The sequence below is a fragment of the Anopheles ziemanni genome, chromosome 2 (genome assembly GCF_943734765.1).
Source record: "Anopheles ziemanni chromosome 2, idAnoZiCoDA_A2_x.2, whole genome shotgun sequence".
NCBI classification, from domain to species: domain Eukaryota; kingdom Metazoa; phylum Arthropoda; class Insecta; order Diptera; family Culicidae; genus Anopheles; species Anopheles ziemanni.
Genome location: NC_080705.1, coordinates 79247436 through 79275420, shown reverse-complemented (window position 1 = coordinate 79275420; position 27985 = coordinate 79247436). Strand labels below are relative to the sequence as shown.

At 46.2% G+C, this 27985-nt stretch overlaps 1 protein-coding gene across 1 annotated transcript; it reads right to left on the bottom strand.

The window, feature by feature from the left end:
• Positions 1-605: 605 nt before the first annotated feature.
• Positions 606-27985, bottom strand: LOC131295008 (RING finger protein nhl-1). Its single transcript, XM_058323068.1, has 10 exons — positions 27851-27985; positions 24700-24835; positions 23200-24629; positions 19617-20371; positions 19251-19493; positions 17696-18421; positions 17453-17612; positions 16136-16276; positions 15511-15587; positions 606-819 (listed from the first exon to the last, which is right to left on the bottom strand). Exons 1-10 carry the CDS (start codon positions 27983-27985, stop codon positions 606-608), a joined length of 4017 nt encoding a protein of 1338 aa, XP_058179051.1.

Genomic DNA, 27985 nt, shown 5'->3' with positions numbered 1-27985 from the left:
GAAAAACTTTATTCCAATAAATTGTCTAGCTAAAACCACCACAATTATGCTGCAGTATCGTTATCTTTCACACGTGGCAATCTAGCCGTGTTTGTTCACCTGTTTGCGTTAGTTACTATTTAATCGATTTCTTCTTCTATATCGTTTCATATGTAGAGCAGACGATCCGCTAACGGTACACTAAACGTCTGCCGAAGTAGGAATAATGGTGTTACATATTACATTTCCCTCATAAATAGCGCACTAAGCTAGCACGAGTTTGATTGTGATTCTTTTTTTTTAATTTTCTGCTTAAAAGTTTTTTCCCTGATTTGGCGTAGGAAGTGAAAACTTATCTTCAGGGAATTTTTCACTAATGTTTCTGGGATGAGGAAGCAATGTGGCTTGTTTAATGGAATTTAAAGAAAGGAGGTAACAAAAAGAAAGAAAAAAAAAACCAACTGGAACCCATCCGTCTGCTCCCTGCTGGTGAGGAAAGAGTTCGAAAAGGAGTCTGTGGAAAGAACGTGAAAAATCATTTAAAACAATTACCAAAGTGTTCCACATTCTTGCCTCGCGCAATAGATCACACCAAGGGAAATGAACTCACCGTGAAAGCAGCACAATTAGAACACCTGCACGCGATGGTTCTCGCGATCGCACACCAAAATGTTGCCGTTCGACATGATGGCGACGCCCTCCAGCCCCTTGAACTCGGCGTCACCCGATCCCCAGGAGCCGAAGGCGCGCAGGAAGCTTCCGTCCGGGTGGAAGATCTGGATCCGGTTGTTGCCGGAGTCGGCGACGCAGATGTAGCCTTGATCGTCCACCGCGACGCCCCTGATGGGAGAGAAAAGTAAAACAAGTATTAATAATATGCCGATTAAGTTATGGAAATTTGATGTTGATTGTTGATCAATCACAGCGAAATTGGATTGATTTGATTTGCGATGGAAATAATGAAGTTGAACGGGATTTGAAGTTCGATGAAATACACCGTTCGAAGGTAAACATTATTCAGCTGCATCTATGCACTGTTCAACTGTAAGCAAACATTGACATTCAATAAAAATGCTGTTGCTTTTCTATATATGGTTCAAACGCAAATGTATATAGTTCAAACGCAACTAAACATTGAACACCGCCAAGCTGAAACGTTTACATGATATAGGTTTTGTTTCGCTTTATTGCTTTCGTTTGCAAAGACCATTAGATTGAAAATAATCATAATTTATAATCCAGACACATTAAAATTTTATAATAAACAGCATATTGCGTTAAAAATAATTCTCGATCTTTGTTGGAAGTCGTTTTAAGTGTTCATGGATTTCGGGGTGGGATTTACTTTAAGACTTTCCGCTCAATTATTGTTTATCATCGAGTGTCATAAGCGATAACATGACAAGAAACGAACCTGGGCAACATAAACGTGCATTGACATTGGGGATGTCAAATGTTTAGCTGGGTTTGAACTACATTCACTTACGTTTGAACCATGGACAGATATGTAGGCAACAGCATTTTAGTTGGGCGTCAAATGTTTACTTACGGTTAAACAATGTTCAGATGCAACTGAACAATATTAATTTAGGCTCAAAAATGGTGTATGTGTAAAAAACTGTAAAGCAACGGATGAACTATAGTTTGTGTTGAAGAATGGCATAATTCCCCCCCATCTTACAGAGTTTATTGTTATACATTATTGGATAAAGTCCAGTCGATCAGTCAATGGAAGATTTATGAGGCCAACAAACAGGTGCCGTTTTTAATCAGAATGAAATATTGTAATCGATGACTCGGTAAAGCCCTTCCCAGCGCCTCCAGGGTGTTCGGGTGAACTTGTAATCGAAGCGCGATGGCAACCGACACCAGTGAGCCAGAGGCTGGCCAATATTCCCATTATTAACATCAGCGTCAGCAACATCATCGTCATCATCATCGTCATCCTCAGCCGGTGTTGGATTAGTGTCAATCGAAGGGATCTTTTCATCCGAACAATCGTGCCCACCGGGGGTACAGATCCGATTGGCGTCCGTCCGGCTTCTGCCCGAGAGGCTCGCTGATTTATGCACCACCAAACGTCGTCACAGCGTGCGGCACCATCTTGGGCAGCATACCGGTGAGGGTGGGGGTGAGGGGGAACCCCATCGGCGGAACCGACCGACGTTACTTTGTGTTTCGTGGCGGATCGCGTGTCGCGCGAAAATAATTTTAAGAGGAAAAATTCAATTACCGCAACAAATTGGATCAAGCTGGCTGGCGGGTGAAAATGGTTGGACGCCCCGAGGGCACCGTAACGTTTGCCCGTCCGGATGCAAACACCATGGGGAGGTGGCGTTTTTTTTCCTCCCGCCGGAAAAAGCTTTTTCAATCTCAAGGGATGACATTTTCTAGGTCCAGGGCATAGGATAGAGGCTCGGGAGCTCATTTCCCGGGCTAACAAAATTCTTGACTTAAATTAGCTAAAAGCCATGATGCGTGCTCCCCCGAGGGGGAAAGCTGAGGAACGGATGAGGTGGGTGCAATTCTTATACGCCCATCGACACGTGCTGTTAGCTTCTCCCATCGTTTTGCAAGGACCTTTGATTATTCGTTGTTTGATGTTATATTTGCATTCGCCCCCGTGGCAACATTCTTAGAGGTAAGATTGTTTTGTCACTGGTATTCACGGCTCATTTTCCTTCCCTTCTTTTCGCAATCATATTACAGCGAATCGCAGCAAAGTGTTTCTCGCCGACACGCAAATAGCACGAACGCAACGTGGACGGGGCGAGTTCGTGCGAATAACGATTAATGAAATTAAACGCCAATGACAACCATCAATCATTTCCCGCATTTACCACGAACCACTTGGCAGGGGGAAGGTTGATGTGAGTGGGAAATCACGAAGCGAAAAAGAACTCTGCACACGCCAGGAAGCACTTGGCGCGACATTCTGATGTAATCTGTCATCCAACAAAAGGGCGGCTATTCGATGGGCTCGGTTGGAGGGGGCCCGGAGGGTGGAACGTAGGTTGGCTTTTTCTTCGGAAAGCTCATCAAATGTGCCGGAACCGTGGAGCGAAGGTGTGTGCATCGTTTTTCTTTTGCATTTCGCCGATCGATACCTTGTTAAAGTCGAGCATTTTTCTCGGTTTTCTCGGGCAGAAATATTTACCTAGCGAAAGAAATTTATTTACCTTTGCCACTAGTGTCACTTAAATATTTGCAAACTCTCGGAATATGGTTGAACATGGTTGTACGTTGCAGAAAAACTGTTTTAAAAGTGTAATTTGCCAGAAAATTGGTTAGTTCAACCTAATGTTTTCAAATATTAACTTTACGAAACATGTTGCTTCAAACTCATAACATTAAAGTTGCCGTGTTGGTATATAAGATTGTAAAATATAAACCAGATTAATCAGAGATGACAATCATCCCCAAAGATACTATCAAAAAAAAAAAAAAAACATTGGTTAGGTTCTTTAGCTTTCGAGACTGGTTTACCGGATTCTTGATTTGTTAAGCTTGACAATGAAGAGACTGTTTTCCTGTTTTTGTCTCTTGTTTTATGACATCAGAATACAAGGAGCTCCCAGTTTTCAACGTGACGGTTTGAGACCCTATTTCCATCCTTAAAAAAACTCGCTTCCGTGACGAGATATGTTCAACGGATGGCAAACGGTTGAAATGAAACTGGAACGATAGAATGCACGGCCCCGGGAATGGTTGCTCGTTTTTCCTGGACAAGTTTTCATCAATTCCATCCAATATTAGATACATTTCCTCCGCCCGGCACGGAAGGTATTCGGCAGCCGGCGTTCTAGCGATGGCTTTTGGTGCACGCCATCTCACCCGCCCTCGCTTTGATCTTGCCAATCCGAAATGGAGATTGATCGAATTATTTACGAAATTTAATAAATCATTCATCCCGCCGGCTGATGCTCGGTAGCGAACCAAGAACGTCCAGCGCGATGACGAACGAATGGCACAAACAGGATACCGGCTGCCATTTCGTGGCCACGCGGTGGTCTAATAGAAGCTGACAGAAGGGAAAGCTAGCGCAAAACTTGATGGATTTCCAGCTTTTCACCAGGCCCAGCCCGTGGTCGAGTGTAATTCGTAATTCGATGCGGGTGTAATTGTAAAACTTTCCGGAACAATCATGCCGGGTGCGCGTCAGCGGGAAGAACCATTTTGGTGGTGAAGAAGGAGGGGGGAGGGGGGAGGGGGCGTGGATGCTGAGTGACATTATCTGTCCGGTCCCCCCCGTATTTCCTTCCGTTCTCCGGTTTCAGGCAACTCGCGGCCAGTCAGCAATTAAATGAGCAGCTCGGAGCTGACGCTTCGGTGAGCTTTTCGCAACTCGTTAGGAATTTGATGGCTGCAATTTATTCTTCGCATTCGCCTGGGGCTCTACTGCATCTACTCGTTTCAAGAAAAGGATAACGAAGTGCAGTAGAGTGAACCTTTCCAACCGGAAATTTATCATTCTGTACGCGCCAATGGACTGATTGCTGATCGTTTTGCCTTTTCGTTCGGTTGTGCGGCTTGTCGATCGGAACGAACTGATCGAATCACTCTCGAATCTTCGTAGAAACTCCTGTTTCCAACAATAATGCTGTTTTCACCAGATCACTTTGATGGAATGATTTAAACTCCAACGGATTGTTGCATTTGCTAGGATTTATTTTTCTTTTCCCTGATTAAGCTAGCGTTTTCTCACAAATCAAATAAGAAGATTTATGTTTCGGCCACAGGAAGGGAAAAAGCTAAATCCATATTTGATGTTTTTCCCTCAAAATCAATTCCTTAATATTTCCATTTGGGTGAAAGTTTTCCCCCCCTTCCCGATCCGCCCTAATGGCAGAGTTTCAAAGCGACAACATAAAGAGCGAAAAACGCCATTCCACAATAATCCATCAAAAATTGGTAAAATTGAGCTGCGCAACGGGACAGTTCCATCAAATGCCAACGTTTCACGAACTGTCACACACACATAGGAGCTCCACTGGCCTGTTGCTGATCCCCGGGTTTTTCTCTATCTCCTACAGGAAACATTCAACCAAAAAAAAACCAACCATCCTCGGACTCGCTCCGAACGGACGGACGGAATCGTAAATAATTGGAATACTGAAATGATCGATCTGTGCCGTTTTGTTCGGGAAATGGCTTTTTTTCCCTTTTCGCCCAACCCCAAAACCGGAATGCCAAAGTTTGTCCAGCGCCTAATGAGATTCCACCGAAATCCTCGGCCCTAGCACCCCCTACCCCTCCCAATGTAAATGGGCCTTGACCCTCAAATCCGGGTGTCCCTCTCGGGGTTCGTTACCGGGTTTTCCGGGCGTTTTTTTATGCTATTGTTTATCGTTTTTCCACCGATTGTCCGAGTGGAGCCCATTCGCGCGGACCATTTGTGTTAGTTGTAACATTTCTTCCACTTCCCATTTTCTTCTCGTCCCGGCGAAGAAATTACGTCCGGCCACGTTCACGAGGACAGTTTAAGGACATTCCGGGCGAAAAAAAAAAGGCCGACCAAAGTTTTTCCCACATAATGCCGTTTGTCATGCGTTTCCCCTGCGATGCGCCTTGCTGGGATTTATTTCGGGACGCCTCTTGTCTTTCCTTCGGTTTGTTTTTTGTGTTTGCTTGGTGTGCCCGCTTCTGCCAAAGTCGGTCGGAGCGTTCGGAAAAGTTACCGGTACACCGGTGCGGTTTGGTGCGTGGTTTTTGGGGAGGGGGTTGGGTGGGAAAATATGGGAACATGTGTTGCAATTTGGCGGAAAATTAATAAACAACAGCCCCTACCAGCTGGTGTGCTACGGTTGGGTGTGGTTTTTCTTCAACATTCCATCGGGAAGGTACTAATATCCTTGAGATGGGGAAAATTGTTGTGCCAGGATATGAAATATGTTTCGTGAGCGGTTCATTGAATGAATTAACTGTTTAAGCGAAGTGGTCATAATGAACTATTTTCAGGAAAATGTATTTAACACGTTGCGTACCAAGCGTTTTAGGACTATTTTTAGTACAATTTTTTTAATTACAATTTGTTTATAATATTTGTTAAACCGATTGTTTTCGAAGACCAAGCAAAAACTGAGCTTCCCAAAAATTTATATAAAATAATACAATCATTTTTACGTTGCATTTTCATTTATTTATGGGTCAACAACTTTTTAGAACTAGAACTGCTGTCACCCATATTTGGGTGACGCGGTACGGAACGTGCTAATTGGACCAAATTTGGCTTTTATTTCAGCGAAAATAGGGCATAATTTAAACAACAAATAAATACCACGAACAGCATAATGAAATGGGCTGTTGGAAAACTAATCTAACATGCAAACAGAAACGAGTTTATACAACTGTTTATAGAGCCAAGGATTTACGAACGATGTAAACATTAAAACCCTTTGATTGGCATTATGAACAATTCCAATTATGAGAGAAAGGATCTCTGTCCTGAAACTCGACTCTCTGTCCCTTTCGCTGGAAGCTGTACGAAACTACTCGATCAACAAATTCCATCGAACCGACGCGGGCAACAAAATCAAAGCAATTAAAATCGCTTCTGGCCAGCTTGTTGGGTTGAGTGCCAGGTCGTTGGTTTCCGTTGTTTTTTCACGCGAAATTCACAAGTTCCGCCGGTTACAGGACTGGGAAAATCGCCCATCGCCACACCATCAACAACGTAATGACAGTAATTTTCCCGAAAGGTGATCCGTCTTGCCCCCGGTGGCACTCTAGCGTGACCTTCACGGAGGCGACCGGTGGCACCAGTGAGCTTTAGGCATCGGGAAAATAAAGAGCTCGGCGGTGGTGGCACGGACAACATTCTTCTTGGAACTAATTTCCCGAGCTCCTCGAGGCCCGCCCGGACGGCACGGAACGCCGCAGTATTATCGAATCGATCGACCGTAGCACCGTGTCGCTAACGAGACGCGCGGCTATAAATCTTATCGTGGCTTCCAGGAAAAGAGGAAAAAAGGGGTCGCAATCCGGCAAGTTTACCCGCAATCAAGCGATGGTGCTTTGCTTTGGGATGGCGCCACATCGCTGGCCATCCGGCGTGCCGTGGGTGGCAGGATTCGGTGGATTGACAGCTACGTACCCTTCGGGGTGCCTATTTTCAACTACATACATTTCGGCCGACGTTGGAATTCCGGGCGGGTGCACGAAAAACCCGGTCGGAACTGTCGGGCGCACCGGAGTACCGCTCCCGGTGGGTGGAATGTTTGTAATCATTCAGCAAATTTCTCAACCCCGTGGCAAATACCTTCCAGCTAGGGGCGAGGTGGATGGGCAGAATTGTGTGCCGTTTGAATGGAACAGAGAGAGGGAGAGAGAGCGATGATCAAAGCTTTCCGGGGAAAGTTGTTTCCGGTGTTTTCCCGTCATTTGACTGCTCCGTACTCCGGTATATCGTTGCTGTTCTTCAGCGTTCGACATGATTGACAGGCTGGGCAGTCAGGTAATACGATGAACAAGAGGAACAATTGCTTCACGAAAATAAAGTGCCAGAAGGCGCATAGCATTATCCAAATATACATCAAATCGTTGTCCATCGAAAACAGTTTTTGTAGCGCGATACTAAAAGTTAGAAAATGGTGTTTCCATAAGTTTCTTGTTCTCTGAATGTGTAATAGTTCACTTGTTTGCTGTGTTATTTGTTTGCTATCATTAAATCCCCAAGGGAAATTATAGGAAATCATTCAACAGTAATGTAAATTCAACTGATTAATATTATTAAACGTTTCGCTTATGGTTTGATAAAAGTCAAACTTAACTATTTTGAATGAAAAAGCTTTTATTAAAATAAGCTTATTATCGGAAAGTGCCACACATTTAACATAACGCCAATTGCTAACAAAGCGATTTCTAATAAAAAATGCTCCAAAACCTTTAAGTTCGTAATTTTAATTCATATTGCGTAGGCTTAACTTATTTCGACGCAGTTATTGGATTGTGTGGAATTTAGATTAAAGTATAGAAAATCCGAATCTCAACTTAGGTACTTAATTAAATCTCATTTAATTTTCTCGGAAAGAGTGATGACTCTGCGAGCCAACAAAGGGTACGGAAATTAAGCACAGAAATAAATGAAATGATAGTGAAAAGAATCAAGCCTAAGCTCGTTTGAGTAATTTATGATTGGTGGTTTTGCCGATAAAACGAGTTACGAGAGAAAACAAAAAAAGACAAGTAAAATCTTTTGTATCCGGTTGGTTTGGATGAATTATGACAAAAAAAATGGTGAGAAGAGCCAAGAAACAAAACCATTTCCTGTTGAGCTATCGAACATCATAATATCGAAGGCAAAGGATCAAAACCGATGGGATGTAGCCCTCAGGAGCGAAATCGAACGAGCCGCTCGAAGCGAGTATTTTTCCTTCCAAGGTGTCACGTGACACATGATCTTTATCTCATTTTACGCTACGTACGCTTGTTAAATCGTGTGAATGTAACAAAGACGACCCTACGGCAGCTTCAACGCGGTGTGTTTGTGATTTTTTACTGTGTACTTCTAGTCAAAGAGTCTCATTTTCATCCTTTCTACATTTTACCTGGAGGGTGGTTCCACCGTGTGATGTTTTCAGTTGATGTTTCCAGTTTGTCCAACACCGTCTGTAACCGAAACGTTGCGGGATAGAGTGTGCGGCCAAAGGACTCGTTGGAATGATAGACCAATGGAAGCGACGATGCTGGAGAATCACATACCAGCATTCTTTTGCTTGCTACGTTTCCAGACAACGGCTCCCTTGGTGACGATGATGGCGTCAAACTGGCAGAATCCCTACTGACCGACTTTTCGGCAGTCACAAACATGTCACTTAAAGATTGTTTCAAATAAATCTTTCGTGACCGGCTAGCCAGCCCCCGCTAAGACTAATCCGATGGCGAACGTCACGAAACGACAATTTGGGGTGCCACGTTGTCGTAAGCTCGTCACGTCCTTGAAACAGACGATGTGAGAACCGTTCTGTGTCCGATCGTTTTTTCCCAAAAAGGGATTTCGTTTGCTTTTCCCTAAGCCACATCGGTAGCTCCATTTCCCGGGAAAGTCCTTGGAACACCTGTGGACCGAGCCCTCTCGCAGTACCATCCTCCGTGGCTGGAACCACGTAAAGTAATGGCACACAAATTGCGACGAACCCGAACAGGATCGCTGGGGAATAGAGTCTTATGGACATGGAGGAAGAGATGAGTTCACCGAGGGATACCGAGGCAAAGAATGCCAACATTCAACATGCGACGGCAACTCCCAGACCGCCCGGAACTTCCCGGATGGACCGGGCGACGACGTCATGTGCACCGACGTCGTTGCATCCTGTTTCGCCTGCAGGCGAAAAAGAAAGGCATTTCCTTCTCCGAAACGAACATTCCCGTCCTTGAAGCATGTAATCGGAGTGAAGCCTCCGCTTCCCGCCATCAACAACCGGTTCGAGTGCGAGCTACCCTCCGGTCACATTAAACGTGCCCAGCCCTGGGAATGGCATCTGATGGTCAGTGGAAAGAAAAACATTTAACATACACCGGACACAACAGTTTCCATCCCCCCGTAGGCATTTTCCGGACCTTTCCCCATCGAAAAAAGCATGCTCCTGCCCCAATGCCTTTGATGTTCGGCGTTGGCCATGTGTCTCCGTTGCGTCCATGAACAGGAACCGGCCGCTCGTTTGTTAAACAACGGAAGTGAGTGCTAAGGAAGCAGAGTGTTATCTACGGCATCTTTGCTTACTAAACGTGATGACATACAGAAGGGAGAGAGAGAGTGAGGAAAGCAAGGAGCGAGAGTGACGAACAAGGGGGTGTGTAAAATCACCTTTTTGGTCGTTCGGTGACAAAATGCCCTCCGGTCACAACTGGGACTTTCGGGTTGAGACTTTCGCTCTGAGTTGCAGATTAGACTCCGATTCGGGACGGCAACTTTTTTTTTCTATCGTTTCAACACTCTGTGGGGTAATGGAATGAGCTTTCGATAAAACGTCACAGGAGAAATAAAAGCAGATTGACTAATTGGGAAACTAAAAGCCGGGCCCCATTCGGTCGAACGTTGTATAGCTTAGGCTTAAAAGCATTGCAAGTGTAATTAAATTAAAAACTGATACGATGATGTGATAAATGGAGTGGCGAGCCATCAAACAACGTACCTTTCATCTGTTTCGAAGAAGTACCTTAATGTGAAACAGCTTTTCACCATTATCTTTAATCAATTTATATGGTTTATCTAACATCACTCTTTTCCAACGTGCTACAGTGGTTCAGCTTGAGCGGCGATCCGGCTGTCCATTACTACATCCACTTGACAATATTTTTTTCATCTACCTTTCTGCATCAATTCTGCACCCGTAAAACATTCCATAACATACAGTAATGCTTTGTATGCAAGAACACTGTTGAAGTGGGAGATTTAAATACCTGCAACTATAAATACCTATAACTTCCAGAGTCTCAAATAGTCGCAGCCATGTTTTTCAGCATACCTTCTTAAGATGTTATATTTATGCCCTGTTATGATCTCGTAGAGTTCCGTTTAGTTCCAAAAAAGGACTGGCTTATGAAACATTATAAATCAAAAATGTTGTGTGAGTTTTTCATTTATTAAAAAAAAATAACATTATATTTTGATAAACTTTTTAATTTTTTATACCTTTATAAGAAAGCCAACAAAATTTCCTTTTCAACAATCTATAACAAGTGTGAGAAAACATTTTATGAATAATCTGAATTAAATATGCAAAATGATGCAAATATTTGCGAGAGAACTTGATTTTCCACTCTTTGTGCAACTTTCACGGGCGATATCTCTCGCAATTGTGCTTTATAATTAGTAATATTCTGGAAATTTCTTATTAACCTATTCTTTTTTCATATAGAAGAAAGATTTTGAAAATTAGTTTCATGAAATGTCAAACCAAAAGACCGGACTCTGAACCTCTGTGCGTGCCCCACATCACTCAAATCAGGCGAGGAGGAAAGAATATTCCTGTCATTTAATTTTTAAGATACTGAATTTTCCAAATACCGTTTTTCCCCAGATGAGTTCTTGTTTTTTTTTATCTTTTCTTAACGGCAAACAAAGTTTTCCCACGTCGTTTGCACCCTTACAGGGAAGGAAAGTAAAAATGAAATTTATGTTAGACAAAACACACCGACAGATGGGAAGGTTCTTTCTGCGCCATCATCGCGCTGGGACATGATTAAAACTTCATTTTCGCAAAATGCGCGTAGCAAAACCCCCGGTTACCGGCCATGTCAACGAGTATCTTAATAGACCATTGGCGTGGCGTGTCATGTACCGAGACGTTGTTACGAGATGCGGTTGACGTACGACGTGTTGAGCAACTGCGGCGAATGCGAAAGGGCCCGGGCGAAGGGTGTATTGGGAAAATAAAGGAAACACATTCTAGCGGGACGTGATAACAACGATTTCCACGGCTCACGGCAGCGTCTTGTTTTTCGCCATCCCTCCCCCTTCATTCCGCCCTTTTTTTCCATCGACCCAAGGGATCGGACCTTAGAGAGCTCCGAAGGTCGAGGTTAGCATTGGGGGAACGGTTTCCTCTTTTGTTTCCCGCCTTCCCTCGCCCTCGTGGGGGGAGGATTTTCCTCCCGGAGGGAGCCCCATGGGCCTAACATTTTGCTTCATAAATCAAAAACATGGGATCGCGAGGCTGAACGTACGTGAAACCGTTCCACATGATGGCGCTCGTTCGGCTTCAGAAGTGGTAACAGCTTGCGGTTGCAGTGGTTTTGAAAATTTCCCAGCCGGGCTCCGGGCGGTGCCGAAAAAAGGGTACGCCACGGCGCAGAAGGACTAGCTCCCGCCCGACGCCTGAGAAGCAACGTGCAGGTGAAGGGAAATTGTGTTCCAGAACCAGAGAAAATAAAATCACTCAGCATAGCACACCCGTCAATCGGTGGAAACGGACCGAAAGCGGGATCCCGTGCTTAAAGCTTACCCTCGGAAAAAAAGGGGGCCTTCCATTGCGGGTTGAAAATCTACTGGAGCACGTGTGAAACGGGGGTGGAAAAGAAATAAATGAATAACTAAATAAAGACAATCACCCGTTGCTCTTAGCAAAGCAATATCAGGCGATTCGACTAAAAGGTGTTACTGCTCTTCCGACGAGTTGAGAGATACAAAACAAAAAAAGGTGCGAAAGCAATATGGTACGCAAGGTAAAAGTAAAATTGGAATACATTTCTATCGAAAGCGAGGTGGAAAACACGATTTCATTTTGTAGAGTTAGGACTCCTCCTTCTTACGGTCTAGCGTATAAGAGTATTGTTTTCCGGAAAACAAAAGAAAAGGTTCACCGTACGTATTGAAGCGTGGCTTCAAAGTCTCCTTGGAATTTGTTCAATATACGTATTCAACTGCCTTGTGATTCTCCGGCACTCATACTCCGGATGTACGGTTTTCTTCAAATCGTGCTAGAAGATGTAACAATTGGTTCATTTTCCCAAGAGATAACAGGATGGGGCTGGAAAGACAGCTTTTATAGCAAATGAAGAGTCATGGAAAATCAATCCCTCTTAATGACCCCCGTTCGTATGCCGGAATGGATTGATTGACGGTTTTCCTACTTCTTTGCTATTTGTGTCAATTTGTTAATTAAAAATCTTTAGAAAAAATGCAAAAGCTCCCGAGACTAAATTCAAGTTGTTCAACGGAGGAACTCTATTCTTGATTATTGATTTTCTGTGGGCATACTGTTCGCATGTACTGTTTATGAAGAAACATGTTTCACAATTGATTCACAACGTTTAAGATTTTTCGAACGAGCTTATCGTGAAGGTTAAAATGCATACGAAGTTCTTCGTAGAAGCCCACAAACAAAGGTATCGAAACCACTGAGCATGTCGCCGGCCTAGCGCATTCTAAAGCTTTGTGATGTTTTCCATTCCGTTACAAATCCCTCACATTTACCCCAGACATCTTAAATCCATCCAGATATCATCAATCGCTGCAGCAAGTCACAAAAACTCGCTGTGATCACAGCAAAAAGCGAGTGGAACTGTGCGTTCGGGTTTATTTCCACTGCGCGATCGTTTCTCTGTCTCATCCCCTCGGGTCGAGTTTCCTTAGAAAGTGAATGACAAAAAGAAAAAAACGCGTGCCTGCGTGGAACTACAGAACTCTCAGGGGATAGCGAGACACAAGAGCCACTGGAGGACTGGATGAAGAAGCATCGGGCTTTGTCAGCATCGATCATCGAGCGGAAGCGGGAAGCGGAAATGAATGATGGACCGAATGCCCCGACAAGCCTCATAAAGCGTACGGTGCGGGCGGGGTCTTCCATCCGTTCGGTTCCGTTTCCTGTTCCGCCAAGCGTGCGGTTGACACTTTCTCCCCCGGGGGGTGGGGGGAGGGGGGGCACAAACATACGTGGCGTTCTGATACATATTTTTGCCTTTTCCTTTGCCTACCGTCATGAAGCTTCCTGCTAGGATTGCGTTCCCTGGTTTCATTGACCCTATTCCTCCTCGTTCTGTACGTGCGTAATGTGTGCGTGTGTGTGTTTGTGTATGTGTACGTACTCGTTCAGGGAAAACTTGACTATGCTTTTCCACCCGACTAGCTGCACTCCGTGGGAACTGTCAGCGCATGCACGCGTGTGTTCCATTCGGTAGCTTTGTGAAAATAAAACGCCTTTACGAACGACTGTGCTCGATGGAATTTTCCACCTGCAGCAGGGAAAGATAATTAGTCAGCGAGCAACCGGGTGGGTTGGAAAGACCTAGCCATTTCAACAACAATCGGGTGTACACAAGTACACAATCAATAGCCTGCTCGGTTTGGGATGCCGTTATGCTATCCGAGGAAAACCTCAAACGGATTCGTCCAACGTGCTCAATTGCAGTGCCTGCAAATTATTCAAGCGTTATACATGATTTCTCGCTGGTTTATTCCTTTCTCAGCATCAAGCCATTATCATCATAAAGCCAATGCGATAATCTCTATGTACAAAATGTGTTTGTGTACAAATTAAAAAAAATGGCAGTGGGAAATTTGCTAACAAAAATAAAGGTAAAGATGCGTTTTCAAAAGGAACCTTGTAAAGACGATCCCAGTTTTCCCTAGAAGAGATTATTTAAAGTAAAAAAAAAACAATTTTACCCAAAATAAGCCGCATTTTCTAGTATTTAATTTCACTTTTGTACATCTCGCTCATTTTAACCTATGTATGCAGTTCTTACAATTCTATTCCGTTGATTTCAATTACGCTACAGTCAATTTCCCTTAATTGGAAAAATTTACCCAATAATTTACTTCCGATCCATTGAGCGATTGATTGCACTTTTTTTTTACTTTTTAGCACACTTTTAAACTTTTTTTTCGCAAACATTTCGTGCTTGGTTGGCGCTTTGACACGTTGACAGCGATGGCTATCATTTTTGATGAAAAATGAAAATGCAACATATTTTAATTCTTTGGCAAGCTAAGCCTTTACATTTTGTAAACAAATTTTAATTAACACGTTGCGTACCAAGCGTTTTAGCACAATTTTTTAGTACATTGAAACGAAACTTCCGTAGAAAATTATAATTAACTACTGTTAAAACTGATTCCCAGGTATCACACCAAACAGGTGGTCGTGATACGCGCAAAACTACGGTTATGCTTATGAACATTGGACGTCGGATTGAATCACTCAAAGACACTCATATCAACCAGGGAGGCATGTTTTTAATTGAATGTCCTTATAATTTAACGAGCAAAGGAAAACTCTCATTTTTCTCCATTTAATTAACCTTTTGCTAGTATTGTAAGGCCTGCACTCGGACCGGATATCCGTTGCGCCATTCAACGGCAAGCAGGAAAAATGATCCGCTGCATCCACCAGTGGCCCCAGCTCGAGTTAAGCAAATGCAAATAGACGGCACGGAAATGTGATCAGGCTCGTTCGACTGTGCAAATGTTACAGCGCTGAAGATGAAGGTAAAGTTTGAACAAAATGTTCCGACATTTTCGCCACGGCCAACAAGACTCGTTCCGGTTCGCCCTACGAAGCCACTCGACTCGTTCGGTTGGCGTAACTCCTCCTCCGGTTTGTTGGCCGATTGCAAATCCTCGTGAGAATGTCTCTAGATACTTTTCAGTTTTCTCGTAGTTTTTTTTACTCTAGGAAAACGTGGAACGTGTCCTATTTTCTCAGATAGCTGATAGCCGAAGACAGGTCCGATTGCAGGCAGCTATGCTAACACCGCCTGGCAGGTTTCGCAGATGAGCTTGAATGCGGTGGAAGACCGTTCGTTCGCCAACCAACAAAAAACCTCATATGAACCTCGAACGATATCGAAACGGGCATCACATGCAAGACGCGGGGCGTAAAACGGGAACTAGATATCATCATCCGATTCGGCGATATCGTTCCTACGCCACCGGAAACCATGGTGAAGAAGCGGTGAGGGAATGGTGGCAGCAATAAGGGGGTGGAGGATGGAAAAAAAGCGAACTACAAAATTTCACTTCCGGTGGTCCGCATGAAGGGCCCGCCTTGGGGGAACGTACCGTGTTGGCAGGAGGTTTGGGGGACTTACCTTGGGAATTTAAATTGACCTTCCTCCGATCCCTCGCCACCGAACGTCGTCAGGACGCGACCGTTAACGTCAAATATCTAGGAAATGTGGGGAAGGAGGAAAAAGAAAAACGAAACGTGGTGAGAAGGCACACGAATTTTCGGTGAGTTTTTCAGGCCCGCAGGGGGGGAGGTCGCGGTAGATGACGGGGATGCCGTTGACGGGCAGCTGTCAGCGCAGACCGGAAATTCAAATGAGCAGATTCTGCCTGTTCACACCCGAACGGCATCCGGTTTCGGGGTGCTTTAGTTTTCCCGGGCGCACGGGAACTGGTTCGTGAAAATTACAGCAATGAAACCGAATGAACACAAAAAAAAACAACTCCCATGATAACGGAGGGTGACGGGGGGAACCCTGGTTCCGGGGGCCGGAAATTACATATTACATGGCCAACCTCCTTCCGGTTCGGCGCGAGATTGCGATTCGGGGCGCGGACTCCCGCCGGCCTGATGAGGGTCGTCCGGTGTGATGGACAATTTCGTTTCCGCCCCGCAGCTGGCCGTCATCCACATCCCCCCCCCCCCCCCCCCCCCGTCCCACCCGCTCGTTGCCGTGGAGTTGGAATGCTAATCAGTGCCACGCTTACCTGCACTCGATGGTTGTTGGAGTCGGAAACGATGACGCGGTTCGTGTTCGAGACGGCGATGTAGTGCGGGTGCTCGAGCTGACCTTTTTCCTTGCCACAGGTGCCAAACTTGCCAATAAATGATCCATCGGATTGGAATACCTTGATTGGCGAGGGGGGAGGAGAAAACATACGGTGCGTTAGATGTGTGCTTTTCCTTGTTATTTTTTTTTTCTTTTTTGACGGCATCGCCCACGGTTGCCCATGGATCATTATTCCGCTTCGATAAACTGGGTCACCTGTGCCTCATATGGAAAAGAAGGAAAAATTCCCCCTATGCCTACGGCATGTGTTATCGGCTGGGGATGAAGGTGATGTACGGATAAATTTGGTCTGTTAGCAAGCATCCATCTTTCCTTCCTTGGAAACGCAATTCGTTACGTGGCAGCATAATTTATGAACAATTTAAAAAAAAGGTAAAAATGGCCAGAACATATCACAGTTGATTATTATTTCATGATGAAAAGATCCTAAACTTTGGTAACAAAATCCTGATTAATGTTTCATTCCATTCTTAGCAGTTGGAATTAGCTGAAGAGGAATCCAAAAGTTCATTATGAACTCGTAAACCATAGCATTTTTTATGGAAAGCATTTCCCTTTTTCATCACGATTAATGTTGGTTTCCTTGAAGTTAATTATATTTATTCCCTACAGAGAATATATTTTGTTATGTTTATTACGGCTTTGCCTTCGTTTACTAGCCAATCTAAAGTTTGAAGCAAAGTGTACTAAACATTCACAAAAGCATTACCAAAAAATTTTATAAAAATTAAAGAAAATCCTCTAACTAAACGATCTGATTTATGTGTATTGATGCAAATTCAAAATAAACAAATGTAACGGTTATTTTGGTATAACGAAAGCGGTGTTAGAATTATTTCTTTTCCTTTAAATTAAAGTGAATTAGTTAACTGACCAATGTGATACAAAAAATGTAGAAAACTGTCACAAATTTATTCTTTTAAGTAAAATGCGTTAATATTACCGAGCAAGATGCATTAAAAACAATATAATGAAGATCTAACGAAAGCTTCATGGTTTTGATCTCTTAAAAAAATATGTTGATTTAATAAAATCGCAACTGATTTGTTGTTCGATTGAATGTAACATTGTTGAAAAAAAGCAAATCGGTTTGCAATCCTAAGAAAATCCTATAAAATAAAACGTGATAGCATCGAATTCAAAACGAATCGACCCAATCAAGGGAAGGGAAAAAGTTTTAATCTAATTTTGTTTCTTCTTATTGCGGCGGCCATGGAGGCGCCTGGTGCCTTACCTGAATTCTGTGATTTTCCTTATCGCAAACGTAGATGAACCCGAGGGCATCGGTGGTGATGCCCCAGGGGTAGTTGAATTTTCCATCGGTGGTGCCCTGCGAGCCGAACGATCGCAAAAAGCGACCGGCCGGATCGAGCACCTGTATACGATGATTGTATCTGCAAGGGAAGGGGGAGGGGTTATAGCGAGAGTGGTGCGTGTGTGTGTGTGTGTGTGCGCGCGGAACCGCTCGCTATCTCACCTATCGGCTATGATGAACTGCCCGATACGATTGACCGCGACGCCGGCCAAACAGTCGAACTCGCCGTCGCCGTTGCCGTACTGGCCGAACTCCTTGACGAAGATGCCGTTGGCGTCGAACACCTGCACGCGGTGGTTCGACGAGTCCGCCACGACGACGCTGTTGTCCGGCCCGACGGCGATGCCGCGCGGCCACGTGAAGGAACCTGGTTCGCTCCCCCGACCTCCTATCTGGAACAGCTGCCGGCGCTTCTGCAGGTACTGCGTCCTAGGGGACATACCTGCTGCTCCGGGTATAGCGGCTGCTGCCGCCGCTGCTGCCGTAGGAGAGGTAGGGGAGCCTACCCCGTTTTTTGAATCGTCATCCGAGCTGAGCAGATCGGTCTGGCGCAGGGGCAGACCGAGGCTGAGGCGCCGGGCGGCGGCCGAAGCCGACGCCGACCTGCTCGAGGCGCTCGCCGACGGCGTCGTGTGCGACGACGACCCGATGCCGGACGAGTAGCTGGACGTCGACGACGACGGTGTGTCCTTGCCGTCCTTCGTCGACCGATTGCCGTACTTGTTCTTGAGGTAGCGCGCCCACGAGCTGAGCGCGGCGCCATCCTTGTCGGTTCCACTCGAGCCACCGCCACGTTCGGGCGAGGGCTCGCGGGACTTGAGGGCGTGCGTTGAGCGGCTGCGGGACAGGTCCGACGGTTGCGAGGCTAACGATGATGAGGCTCCGTACCTGCAAAGTGGCCACCATTGGAGGAAAGAGTAGGGTTAACTCCGAGTTGACTAGAGTTGTGTATCTTAGATTCAGATCCATGCATCCAAGTTCATGAAACTAAATATTGATCGGAAAGGTTCATAAAGATTAATGAATCTTTCAGGATTCATCAAGATTTATGAGTCTTTCGAGATCCATCAATGTTCATGCATCTTCTGTGAATCATCAAAGTCAATAATTATTTAGATTTCGTCATTTTCGGGCAAACTCTCGTAGTGTGACTATAGTATTTAGAGATTCATGAATCATGAGTCTTTAGCAGTTTTGAAACTTATGAATCTTTTATCTAAGATTCTTCTTATGTTTTTTCATATGAATCTTTCATCTAAGATTAATTCAGATGGATTCAAAAAATCTTATGGGACTCGAATCTTCAAACATTTATGAATCTTTCGAAACCTTAATGAATCTTCATGAATCTTTCATTGGCGTTGATCATGCGACAAACAAAAATCACTTTTTATCGGTTGATGTATCTTTGGGATGGATGAGTTTCTCATCAAAAGATTCAAGAATTTTTTAAATTCCAAGAATCATCTGAATCTGATTTACACAAATTTAGTCTTTAAAGTTTCGCGGTTCGCAGAGGATTCGTAAATGTCGAAAGTAGTATGAATCTAAAAAGATTCATTAATCTCATCTAGAACTCATGAGTCCCAATAGCTTCTTGAATCACTCTGAATAATTCTTTCATAAAAGATTCACAATGATGGATTCGCGTTCAAAGATTCATCGGATTCAACTCTATTCCATTTCGCTTTAGAGCTTCCCGACGACGACGTCTTACCTCGAGGCGAGATAAGCCGAGGGTGAGTTGGTGGTAGTCGGTGAGACCGGTTCGTCCTCCTCCTCGTCGTTGCCGAAGTTGTGCGAGGAGCGAGAGCGGGCGAGTCGGGTGCGCCGATCCGCCAGCGCACTGAAGCGACTGCGCCCTCCTGCGCCATGCCGGCTGTCCGAATCATCCGTCGCCTCGTCCTCGGGCGCCACCACCGCCGTGCTCTTGCTCTTGTTCAGGAAGCGGCTAGTATACCTGAAAGAACGGAACGTGTCCTACAAACCAAAACGAACGGAAACGAAAGCGGGAGCGAAGGGGGAAAAAAGAGCGAAAGCGACTTTCAGGCAAGCGATTGGCACGAAAGGCGGAAACATTTACCCGGACCCGGCGCCATACTTGTTGTCCTCCGGTTCCGGCGCGTGGCTCGTGGTGCGCGAGCGCAACGCCGACGAGCCGGAGCTCCCCGATCCGTACTTGGGGCTCTCGTCCCGCTCGTAGTGGTTCTGCGAGCTCCGGTAGCTCGTCGGGCTCGAGTATCCGCTCGAGGTTTTGCGCGAGTTCTCCGACGAGTCCTGGCGCGAGACGCGCCCAAACAGGGGGCTGCTGGGCGTGTCGTGCGCGGAGCGCGTCGACACCGGCGAGCTGGGCGCCACCGGAGCCGGTGCGACCACCGCCGGCTTCTCCTCCTCCTCCTCTTCCTCCTCCTCGGACTCCTCCTCCGAGGATGACTCTTCCTCGGAGCTGCTCTCCGATTCCTCCTTCTTCTCGGCCGCGGCGGCGGGAGTTGCCGTGGCTGCCTGCTGCGTCTGCGGTAAGAAGCGACTCTGGAAGGGCTTCTTGGCGGCGTCCGTGGTTCCGGTGGTCACCGACCCGGAAACCGCCGTCCCATTGCGCTGGGCGTTCTCGTTCGCGTTCTTCAGGATCGTCTTCGGTTTCACTTCCTGCGGCGGTTCGACGGTGGTGCGGGGAGCTGGCGAGGCTCGCGAGCTCTCGCTGGACGATTCGTTCGACTCGCTGCTCGCCGAGCGGGCCGCCGGTTTCTTCTGGGTCGCGCCCGTTCCCGGCTTTCCGCCGGCCGACGACTGGCGCGAGTTGCGGCGGGCCAATTCCGACTCGTCGTGATCGCTGTCAGCCTGGCTCGGGAGAAGCCATTTTCCGGATTTCAATTTCGCACGCGACACGAATGACGATGAGTGACACGTTGTTCGATGGGTTCGACGGGATGATGAACGATCCAAACGTGAATGAACATCCAAAAACAGCGAAGGAAAGGAAACATAGAGTGAGAGAAAGAGAGCGAGAGAAAGAAACAATACATTGATTATGAATGGTGCGTGCCAGTCGATCACTGAAGATGGGCAATACTTCAAGACGAGAGAGAGAGAGAGAGAGAAAAAAACCCAATACTTTTGTCCAATTTCAAATGACACCTTCAAGGACTTCCTGAGCAGGGCTATCGTGTGTAAACGATTTTATGGCTGCAGTGAGTGAGAGGTTATTCGTTAGGGGGAAAACGATCAGATTGATGATACACCACCCCATTATTAGCATGTCGAGTGATTGATGGTTCCAAGCAAGACCCGACACTTTCGGCACGATTCGGTTTTTCCACAGTTCTTATTTTCGAGGTCAACAGTACTGCTGTCTTAAAAATAGTACCTCAACTAAGCGCTTATCAAGCAAGTTACTCGTGGATTTGTGGATGAATTCAATGAAATGAATGATGACTTTAATTTGCCCGTTTGATACGCTTGAGGTGTTGAAGATGAAAACATCCATTTTCCTCAAATCCTTATGACATAAACATTTTAAATTGAGCAGTTTACTGATGTTATTTAAACTTAAACAAGTTGCATTACTCGTAACAGTGGAGATTTGCTTTTATTTCTTCTGTGGTTTCAAGTTTACTGACGATTTTTCGAACCACCTTCTAGTTTGTAAATCATATCGATAACTCTGGGTCTTACACTGTTTTCAGGGCCAGTTCGTCCTCATCAAGCTGCTCTTTGCCAGTAGTAGGCAGTGAATTGCACACGCAAGGTTTTTGTTTGGCATCGTTAGGAACCAGTTTGGGTTTGTTAAGTTTAACTTTGCCGTTATCGGTAGCAACATTGGCGCGACAACAACGCGACCTTTTCTCGTCGCGCCAATGTTGCTACCGATAACGGCAAAGTTAAACTTAACAAACCCAAACTGGTTCCTAACGATGCCAAACAAAAACCTTGCGCGTGCAATTCACTGCCTACTACTGGCAAAGAGCAGCTTGATGCGAACGAAATGGCCCTGAAAACAGTGTATTTACATTATTTAGATACTGTGTTAACTGGATCAGAGTGGTTTTGAGTATGAAGAGGGGTATGGAAACAGTGTAAGAGTGCGTATAGTGAAATAAACTCGTTGCTAGCTAATTAATAAAGTAACTGTTTGGTGAAAAATTACGTTCCAACTACGTCGAGTGAGTAGTGTTCCCTTTTTAATTCCAATGCCGATGTAAGTAGACCCTTCAAAGGCTGCCCATATCCTCATTAAAATGATCCAGTGAAGCTTATGTTTGCATTGTGAGTTCCCTGTCTGCCCCTGGATGCGTTTGTTTAATTGTAATGCCACGCCGGATGGATGCTAGTGCGCGTGTTGTTAATTGATTACAGGCCACCTTTCGAGAGGGAAAAATCGCTACCACAAACGATGGGTAGGTTTGGTTTTGAAATCCCCACCGATCGGGTACGGGTATGGGGTGGGGTGGTGAGGGGAAAAACCAAAACCAGGTCAACCTTTGGCGACCCTCCATCCTCCGTTCCCCCGCGCCCCGTCCGTATCGTTTCGTTCTGATTCTGATTGTCTCTCAAAATCGAATTGCCAAACCAGAAAAAAACACACACCAACCGTCACGGCGCGCATCCGGGACCCCCCGTGGGGGGTGTGTGGGGCTCTTCCGCTCTCCGCATCCTCCTCCGTCGGTCCGGGGTGTTGGATTAGGGTTTAACGAACTAGAAACCGCACAGCGTTGACAGCGTTCGCCTGGATGGAGCGGATGCTGCTGACCACCGAGCTGACATTGTTTTTCGCTTCGCTCCGCGACTCCAATCGATGATTGTTTCATCGTATATGTGTTCGCGCGCGCGTGTGTGTGTGTATGTTCTTGTGGCGTTGTTATAGCTGGGTGTGGTCCAATGCGAAAGCAATCGTAATTTTTGCGGCCTCCTCGACGTGTATCCAGCGGGTTGTAGCTTTCCGCAACGTGTCATGCTTGTTGATAAGTCACTCTTAGCGCTCTTGTTTACGTTCGGCAACCGTCGCGAAGTTGAACTATTGATCGTTGCCATAGGACTCGATTAGCTCCCCCCGGCCGTTGAACATCGATCTCTTGTGGTTTTGGGTGCAAATTTTGGTGTGGCGTGTTTTAATCCTCCATGTTGGATTCTCCCCTTCGGTTCTGGGTTGTAACGGAACAGTACTTCGGTGGAGGCGACACAAGAGACTACTTTCATCCAGACAGACATTGGTTCGGGAGACGACTGCATCCGTGCGCATAGACGATTTTTGGAATATCTATTCGTAGCTTAATCGCGGTGGGCGTTAAATAGTTGCTAGAAGAGGTTAGGTACTGCGTAGACGCCATAAGGCTTAATAATACATTTGACTACTTTTTTTCTTTGCTATTTCCCTCGTGGAGCTCGTTAAATACTGTAACCGATCCAATGTAGCTGCTCTCTAGCGGGGCTTCATTAGACGCTTTAAGTTTCGTTCTTCAGGGAACTCCATAACCCACGGTCCTTGTTTGTACTCTGATTGGGCATGTTGTCACTCTGACGGTGTGTGTGTGTCACAAAGAGAGATCGAGGGAGAAAGAGAGAGAGAGAGGGAGAAGAGGGGGATTGCCGGGCAGGTGTGTGTGTGTGTGCGTGTGGTCGCTACAAGGAGGAAACCGTTACGGGCGGTGTTACTCTTCATCGGATCTCACCTCGACGTGGGGCGATGAGCGACGGGCCGGCGACGACGGGCTGTCACTGTCATCGCTGGTGGGTGTCGCGGTTCGGCCGGCCTTCAGCGCCGAGACGCGATCGGCCGTCGGTCGCTCCGGTTCTGCCGCGGCCAGCGCCGTCGCCGGCGCGGTCGAGCTGGAGGCTCCCTTGTTTTGGCGCTTGATCTTCGCTATCTCGTCGTCCTCGGAGAGCTGGCGGGCGGTGGCCGTGGGTGCCCCGGCCTTCGGCTTCACGCCGAGCGGCGACGGTTTGGCCAGGGCGGGCGGGGTGGTCGGTGCGGCCGGCTTTTTCTTGCCCTTCTCCTGCTCCTGCAGGCGCTTCATGACGCGCGGCGAGTCCATCAGGCGGAAGATGCCGCTGAGCGGACCCTTGGCGCAGTCCTCCGTGCTGGTCACCTTGTTGCGCTCCTTCTCCAGCTCGGCCGGCGTCTTCGTGGGCGCCTTCGACTCGTTGTCCGAGTCGTTGTCGAGCTGGTGGCTGCGGGCAAAGCGCGACCGGAAGCGGCCCTTATCCGCGCGGCTCGACGAGGTCGTATCGTCATCGTAGTCGTAGTCGGCCGCGCCGCGCCCGTACCGCGACTCGGCCCCGTACCGCTCCTTCTCCTGCGTGACGGGCTTGACCGGGCGCTCGCCGAACTTGCGGCCACCGAGCAGCGGCTCCTCGTCGGCGTTCCAGGCTTGGGTGTCCTGCTGCTGGCGGAACTGAGCCGCCAGCCGGTGGTCGCTCTTCGAGCGCATCAGGCCCGGCCCGGGCGGCGGCTGCAGCAAGCCCTGGCTCTGGCTCGTCGCGGCCCCACCGTGGTTCGGGAGGTTCAGGTCGCCGTACGAGGACACCTCGTTGATCAGCTTGTTCGGGTCGATGTTCATGATGAAGCGCACCTTGCGGCTGTAGTCCATCGTTTCGCAGTCGAAGTTGCGGATGAAGTCGACCGTGCGCAGGAAGATCTCCTTCGTGTCCATCAGCTCGCAGTCGTCCCACTCGACCGAGTCGTTCATGTACTTCTCGGCCAGGTCCGCGTTGCTCTGGATGTTGGCGATCTCCTGCTCCAGGTTGTCCTTCATCGCGATCACGTTCTTCAGCTCGGTCGACATGTACTTGTCCATCTCGTGGCGCAGGTGGTCGGTGCGGTCCTTGAGCGCCTTCTGCAGCCGGCGGTAGATCTCGTCGATCTCCTCCGACACGCTCGTGCAGTTGTTCTGCAGGTTGGACGCGTTCTTCTCCACCACCGCCAGCACCTCTTTCAGGCGGTGCAGCCCGCGTCGGATCTGGTTGTTGATGCGGCTGATCTCCCGCCGCAGGATGTCCATGTGGGCGCCCTTACAGTCCGGGCAGATCTTTTTGTCGCAGTGCACGCACAGGGCACAGTACGACTTCTCCGAGCACACGTTGCAGCGTTCCATCACCTGACCTGTGCGGGGTGAACGCAAAAAAACCATCAAACATCGACCACAAACACACAAACCCGGGTTGCTACCTACCGGACGTCGGGTCTGGCAGCTCGCCAGTGATTTCGATGTGCAGCTCGAGGAACCGCTGCAGCGTGACGTTGGTCGGGAATCCCTGCACGCCCTGGTACGGTATTCGGTGTTCGGCGCGGCATTCTGGACACTTTACCTGCGGGGTGAACGGGCGGGAGAAGCGACCAGAGAGAGAATTAATTTTAGTTTCCAAACAACACAAAACACGGAGGCCATAAACATTTCGCCTTACGGGCGGTTTCGGTGGGATTCCTGAGCCAATTTAGTCAATCCCGTTAAATTAACTTTGTTCTACGGTGGTTTTTCCCTTGGGCTTGGCTTGTCAAATAAATTACTATCGATCGGGTTCACTTCAAACTTTCACGAACATAAACGACGTGATAAAATGCGCCCTGGGGACGTTCTTCTAAACCACGAGACCACTTCATAGAATCGTTCAGTGTAATTGAATATACTAAAACGGAACTTGCCCAGATTTGTCTCCCTAAATCATGCCTGCAAATTTGTACATCGATATCGAGCACTATTTCTGCTTGCCAGCAATCAAATAAGGCTTCACCATACTGAATACTGATGGACGTACTTTTATGACCAGCTACGCTTCGAGAGCGTAAACTTTCTCCTCGGCTGCCACTAGCAGCCATCAAAATGGAAATGCGCTTCATCTACACTGCGTCCCAAAATGATAGCCTCACCTAGTTTTTTCTGTGCAGGGCGAATACCGAGCATATAAATTTTTCCAAAAAATTCACAAATATTTGTAAGTATAAAACGACTACTTTGCATAAATATTGTTGAAAAAAACGAATGAACAATCCCTTTCGGTCCAAAAAACTAAAATCAGTGGTGTCCCAAAATGATAGCCTCACTTAGGATTTTGATCGAATTATCAACAAAAATAGCATAAATGGATTAAAAAGTCATGATTTAGTTATCAGTTGGTTCTCCGTTACGATTTATTGCTTGGAAAATGCTTGATGGTATGCTCTCCGATAATTTTTCTAACGTATTTACTGATAAGGAACGCCAAGCATTTCGGATAGCAAGTTTAAGGTCCTTTAGGGTCTCGTAATGTCTCCCATCTTCATAAATCTCTTGAACTAGCGTTCCACAAACATTCTCTATTGGATTAAGGTCTGGGGAAGAGGCTGGCTAAGACATTGTTTCGATACTAGATCGTGCATGGTGAGTTCTTGTTGTCTTGCTTGCGTGCACGGCAGCATTTTCTTACTCAAAAATGAGCTGTTGAGTGTTGTGATTTTCCAGATAAGGCTTTAAATGATTGTCCAGGATGTCGATAAACATATCGCTGTTCATACGTGTTGGTATAATGGCCAATTCACTTCTACTAAGACCGCTGAACGCAGCCCAAATCATGACTGATTCACCTTCAAAATTGCGACGGTAGAAAAATCGTGCTTTCGTCTCAAATCTCGCCGGTAATGGATGTTACCATCCGATCCATCAATATTTAACTTTTTTCCATCAATATAATCCACCTAACATGAATTAATAATTTAAAATTTGAACAAGACTACAAAGTGACAACTTACGTTTCTCCACTCATTCTTCCATGTCATATGTTCTGTAGCAAACTCCAATCTAGCGACTTTTTGGTGAAGTTTGAGGGCAGAAACTTTCTTCATGGACTCTCTTACAATATCAGAACATGAATTCAAAGCTCGCAACACACCATTTTTGTGCACATTCAACCAGAAATCGTTTTTTGTCCTATGGCAACCTTTGGTTGCATTGAAAGCAACTTAAAAAATCCTCCGATTATCACGCGAGGAAAGATTTTGAAGACGACCAGGAGACTTCTGAAGCCCATATTAACTGGAATCTTTTACATAATCGTTAATGACGTTTGTGAATCTATTTATTAGCACAACAATCTCATGATTTGACTTGCCATTAAAGCGATAAGCATCAATTTGACTTTTTTCTCGTTCCTATAGTTGTTTTCTGCTTCCAATGTTCAAATTTAATTACAAATTTAAGTAAGAGAACTCAAAAATTACTTCTGGCAACTGATAACGTAGCTAGGAACTGGGTTGCTTTGTTAATTTGAATGATTTTTGAAGTGAGGCTATCATTATGGGACACTCCATTTTTTAAATTTTTGACCAAAATGTTATAATTAATTTTTCTTTCTGATAAATTAGAAGTGAAACACATTTCTTTTAGATTAAGGAATATGTTTCTGTCGTTTATTTTACTTTGCGATCATTTAAAATAGCATATGAGCGAAAAAACTGGGTGAGGCTATCATTTTGGGACGCAGTGTATATCTCGAGTGCTTCGATGAACGTATGCATCGGTACAGTGTTCTTCACAAAACCTCCCGGCCACCAACAAACCGGGTTGATTTTCCGGGGCCAGCGTACGACAGCAGGAGGAAAAATCAAATTTATCAAACCCGCATACAATTCACTTTGGCAAAGCATTTTTCTTCCCTTCTCGAACCGAACGTGGAGAAGAATGTGTTGCTTCTCAGGGACCTCGCCGTCTTTGTACCGAGATTCTTTTCACGGATTTCGGCAGGCAAGGATCCGGACGGAAATCGAACGCCACTACACGCCAACTGCCGGGTTGCACGCTCTTGCGCTCGGGGAAAAAGGCATCGGTGCGAGCCACAAATGTGTGACCCAGCAGGCAAAACTGGTGAGAAAACCATACCGCAACTTCGGTATAATATATATCGATGTACGATGGTCTGCTGCCGACAAAGGCACTGAAGGTTTAAATTGGATTCCGGCTCTTGAGAAGGCACACTCCGTAAACGTTTCCAACAGCGGCACGCACGTCCACGGCAGATGGTGAATTGCAAGGAACTTGAACGTCGTGTACAAATTTTTCATAAATAAAAGGCAGTGCAACAAAAGAATACACATATTTACTCGAAAAACTGGATTTTAGATGTTTTTGAATTCATAAAATAAGAAACTGAACAGAATAAAAAGAGTGCATAATCAAATGTATAAGAATAATAAGACTATGCTTTTGGAATTAGAAATCTGATTTAAATACCTAATAGACCTTTGGTTAACATTAAAGATTGAGTGATATTATTACTTCGAGCAAAGCACGGAGAAAAGAGGACCCAGAAGCGGCAAGCGAACAATTCCGGACTGACAGCTTGCCAACTCACCTGTCGCTTGACGTAGTCGATCAGGCCGTCCATGCACGGCTCCATGCAGAACGAATGCTGACATGGCAGCAGCTTCGGGTTGCGGTATCGATCGAGACACACGCAACACGTCAGTAGTTGCTCAAATTGCTCCAT

Excerpts from the sequence above, each read along its gene's own strand:
- LOC131295008 (XM_058323068.1), bottom strand. The coding sequence starts at position 27,985 with ATGGAGCAATTTGAGCAACTACTGACGTGTTGCGTGTGTCTCGATCGA. Across the intron at positions 24,836-27,850 it reads TCGACTACGTCAAGCGACAG|GTAAAGTGTCCAGAATGCCG; the intron begins GTGAGTTGGCAA and ends TTCACCCCGCAG. Across the intron at positions 820-15,510 it reads GGTCAATTTAAATTCCCAAG|GGGCGTCGCGGTGGACGATC; the intron begins GTAAGTCCCCCA and ends CTCTCCCATCAG.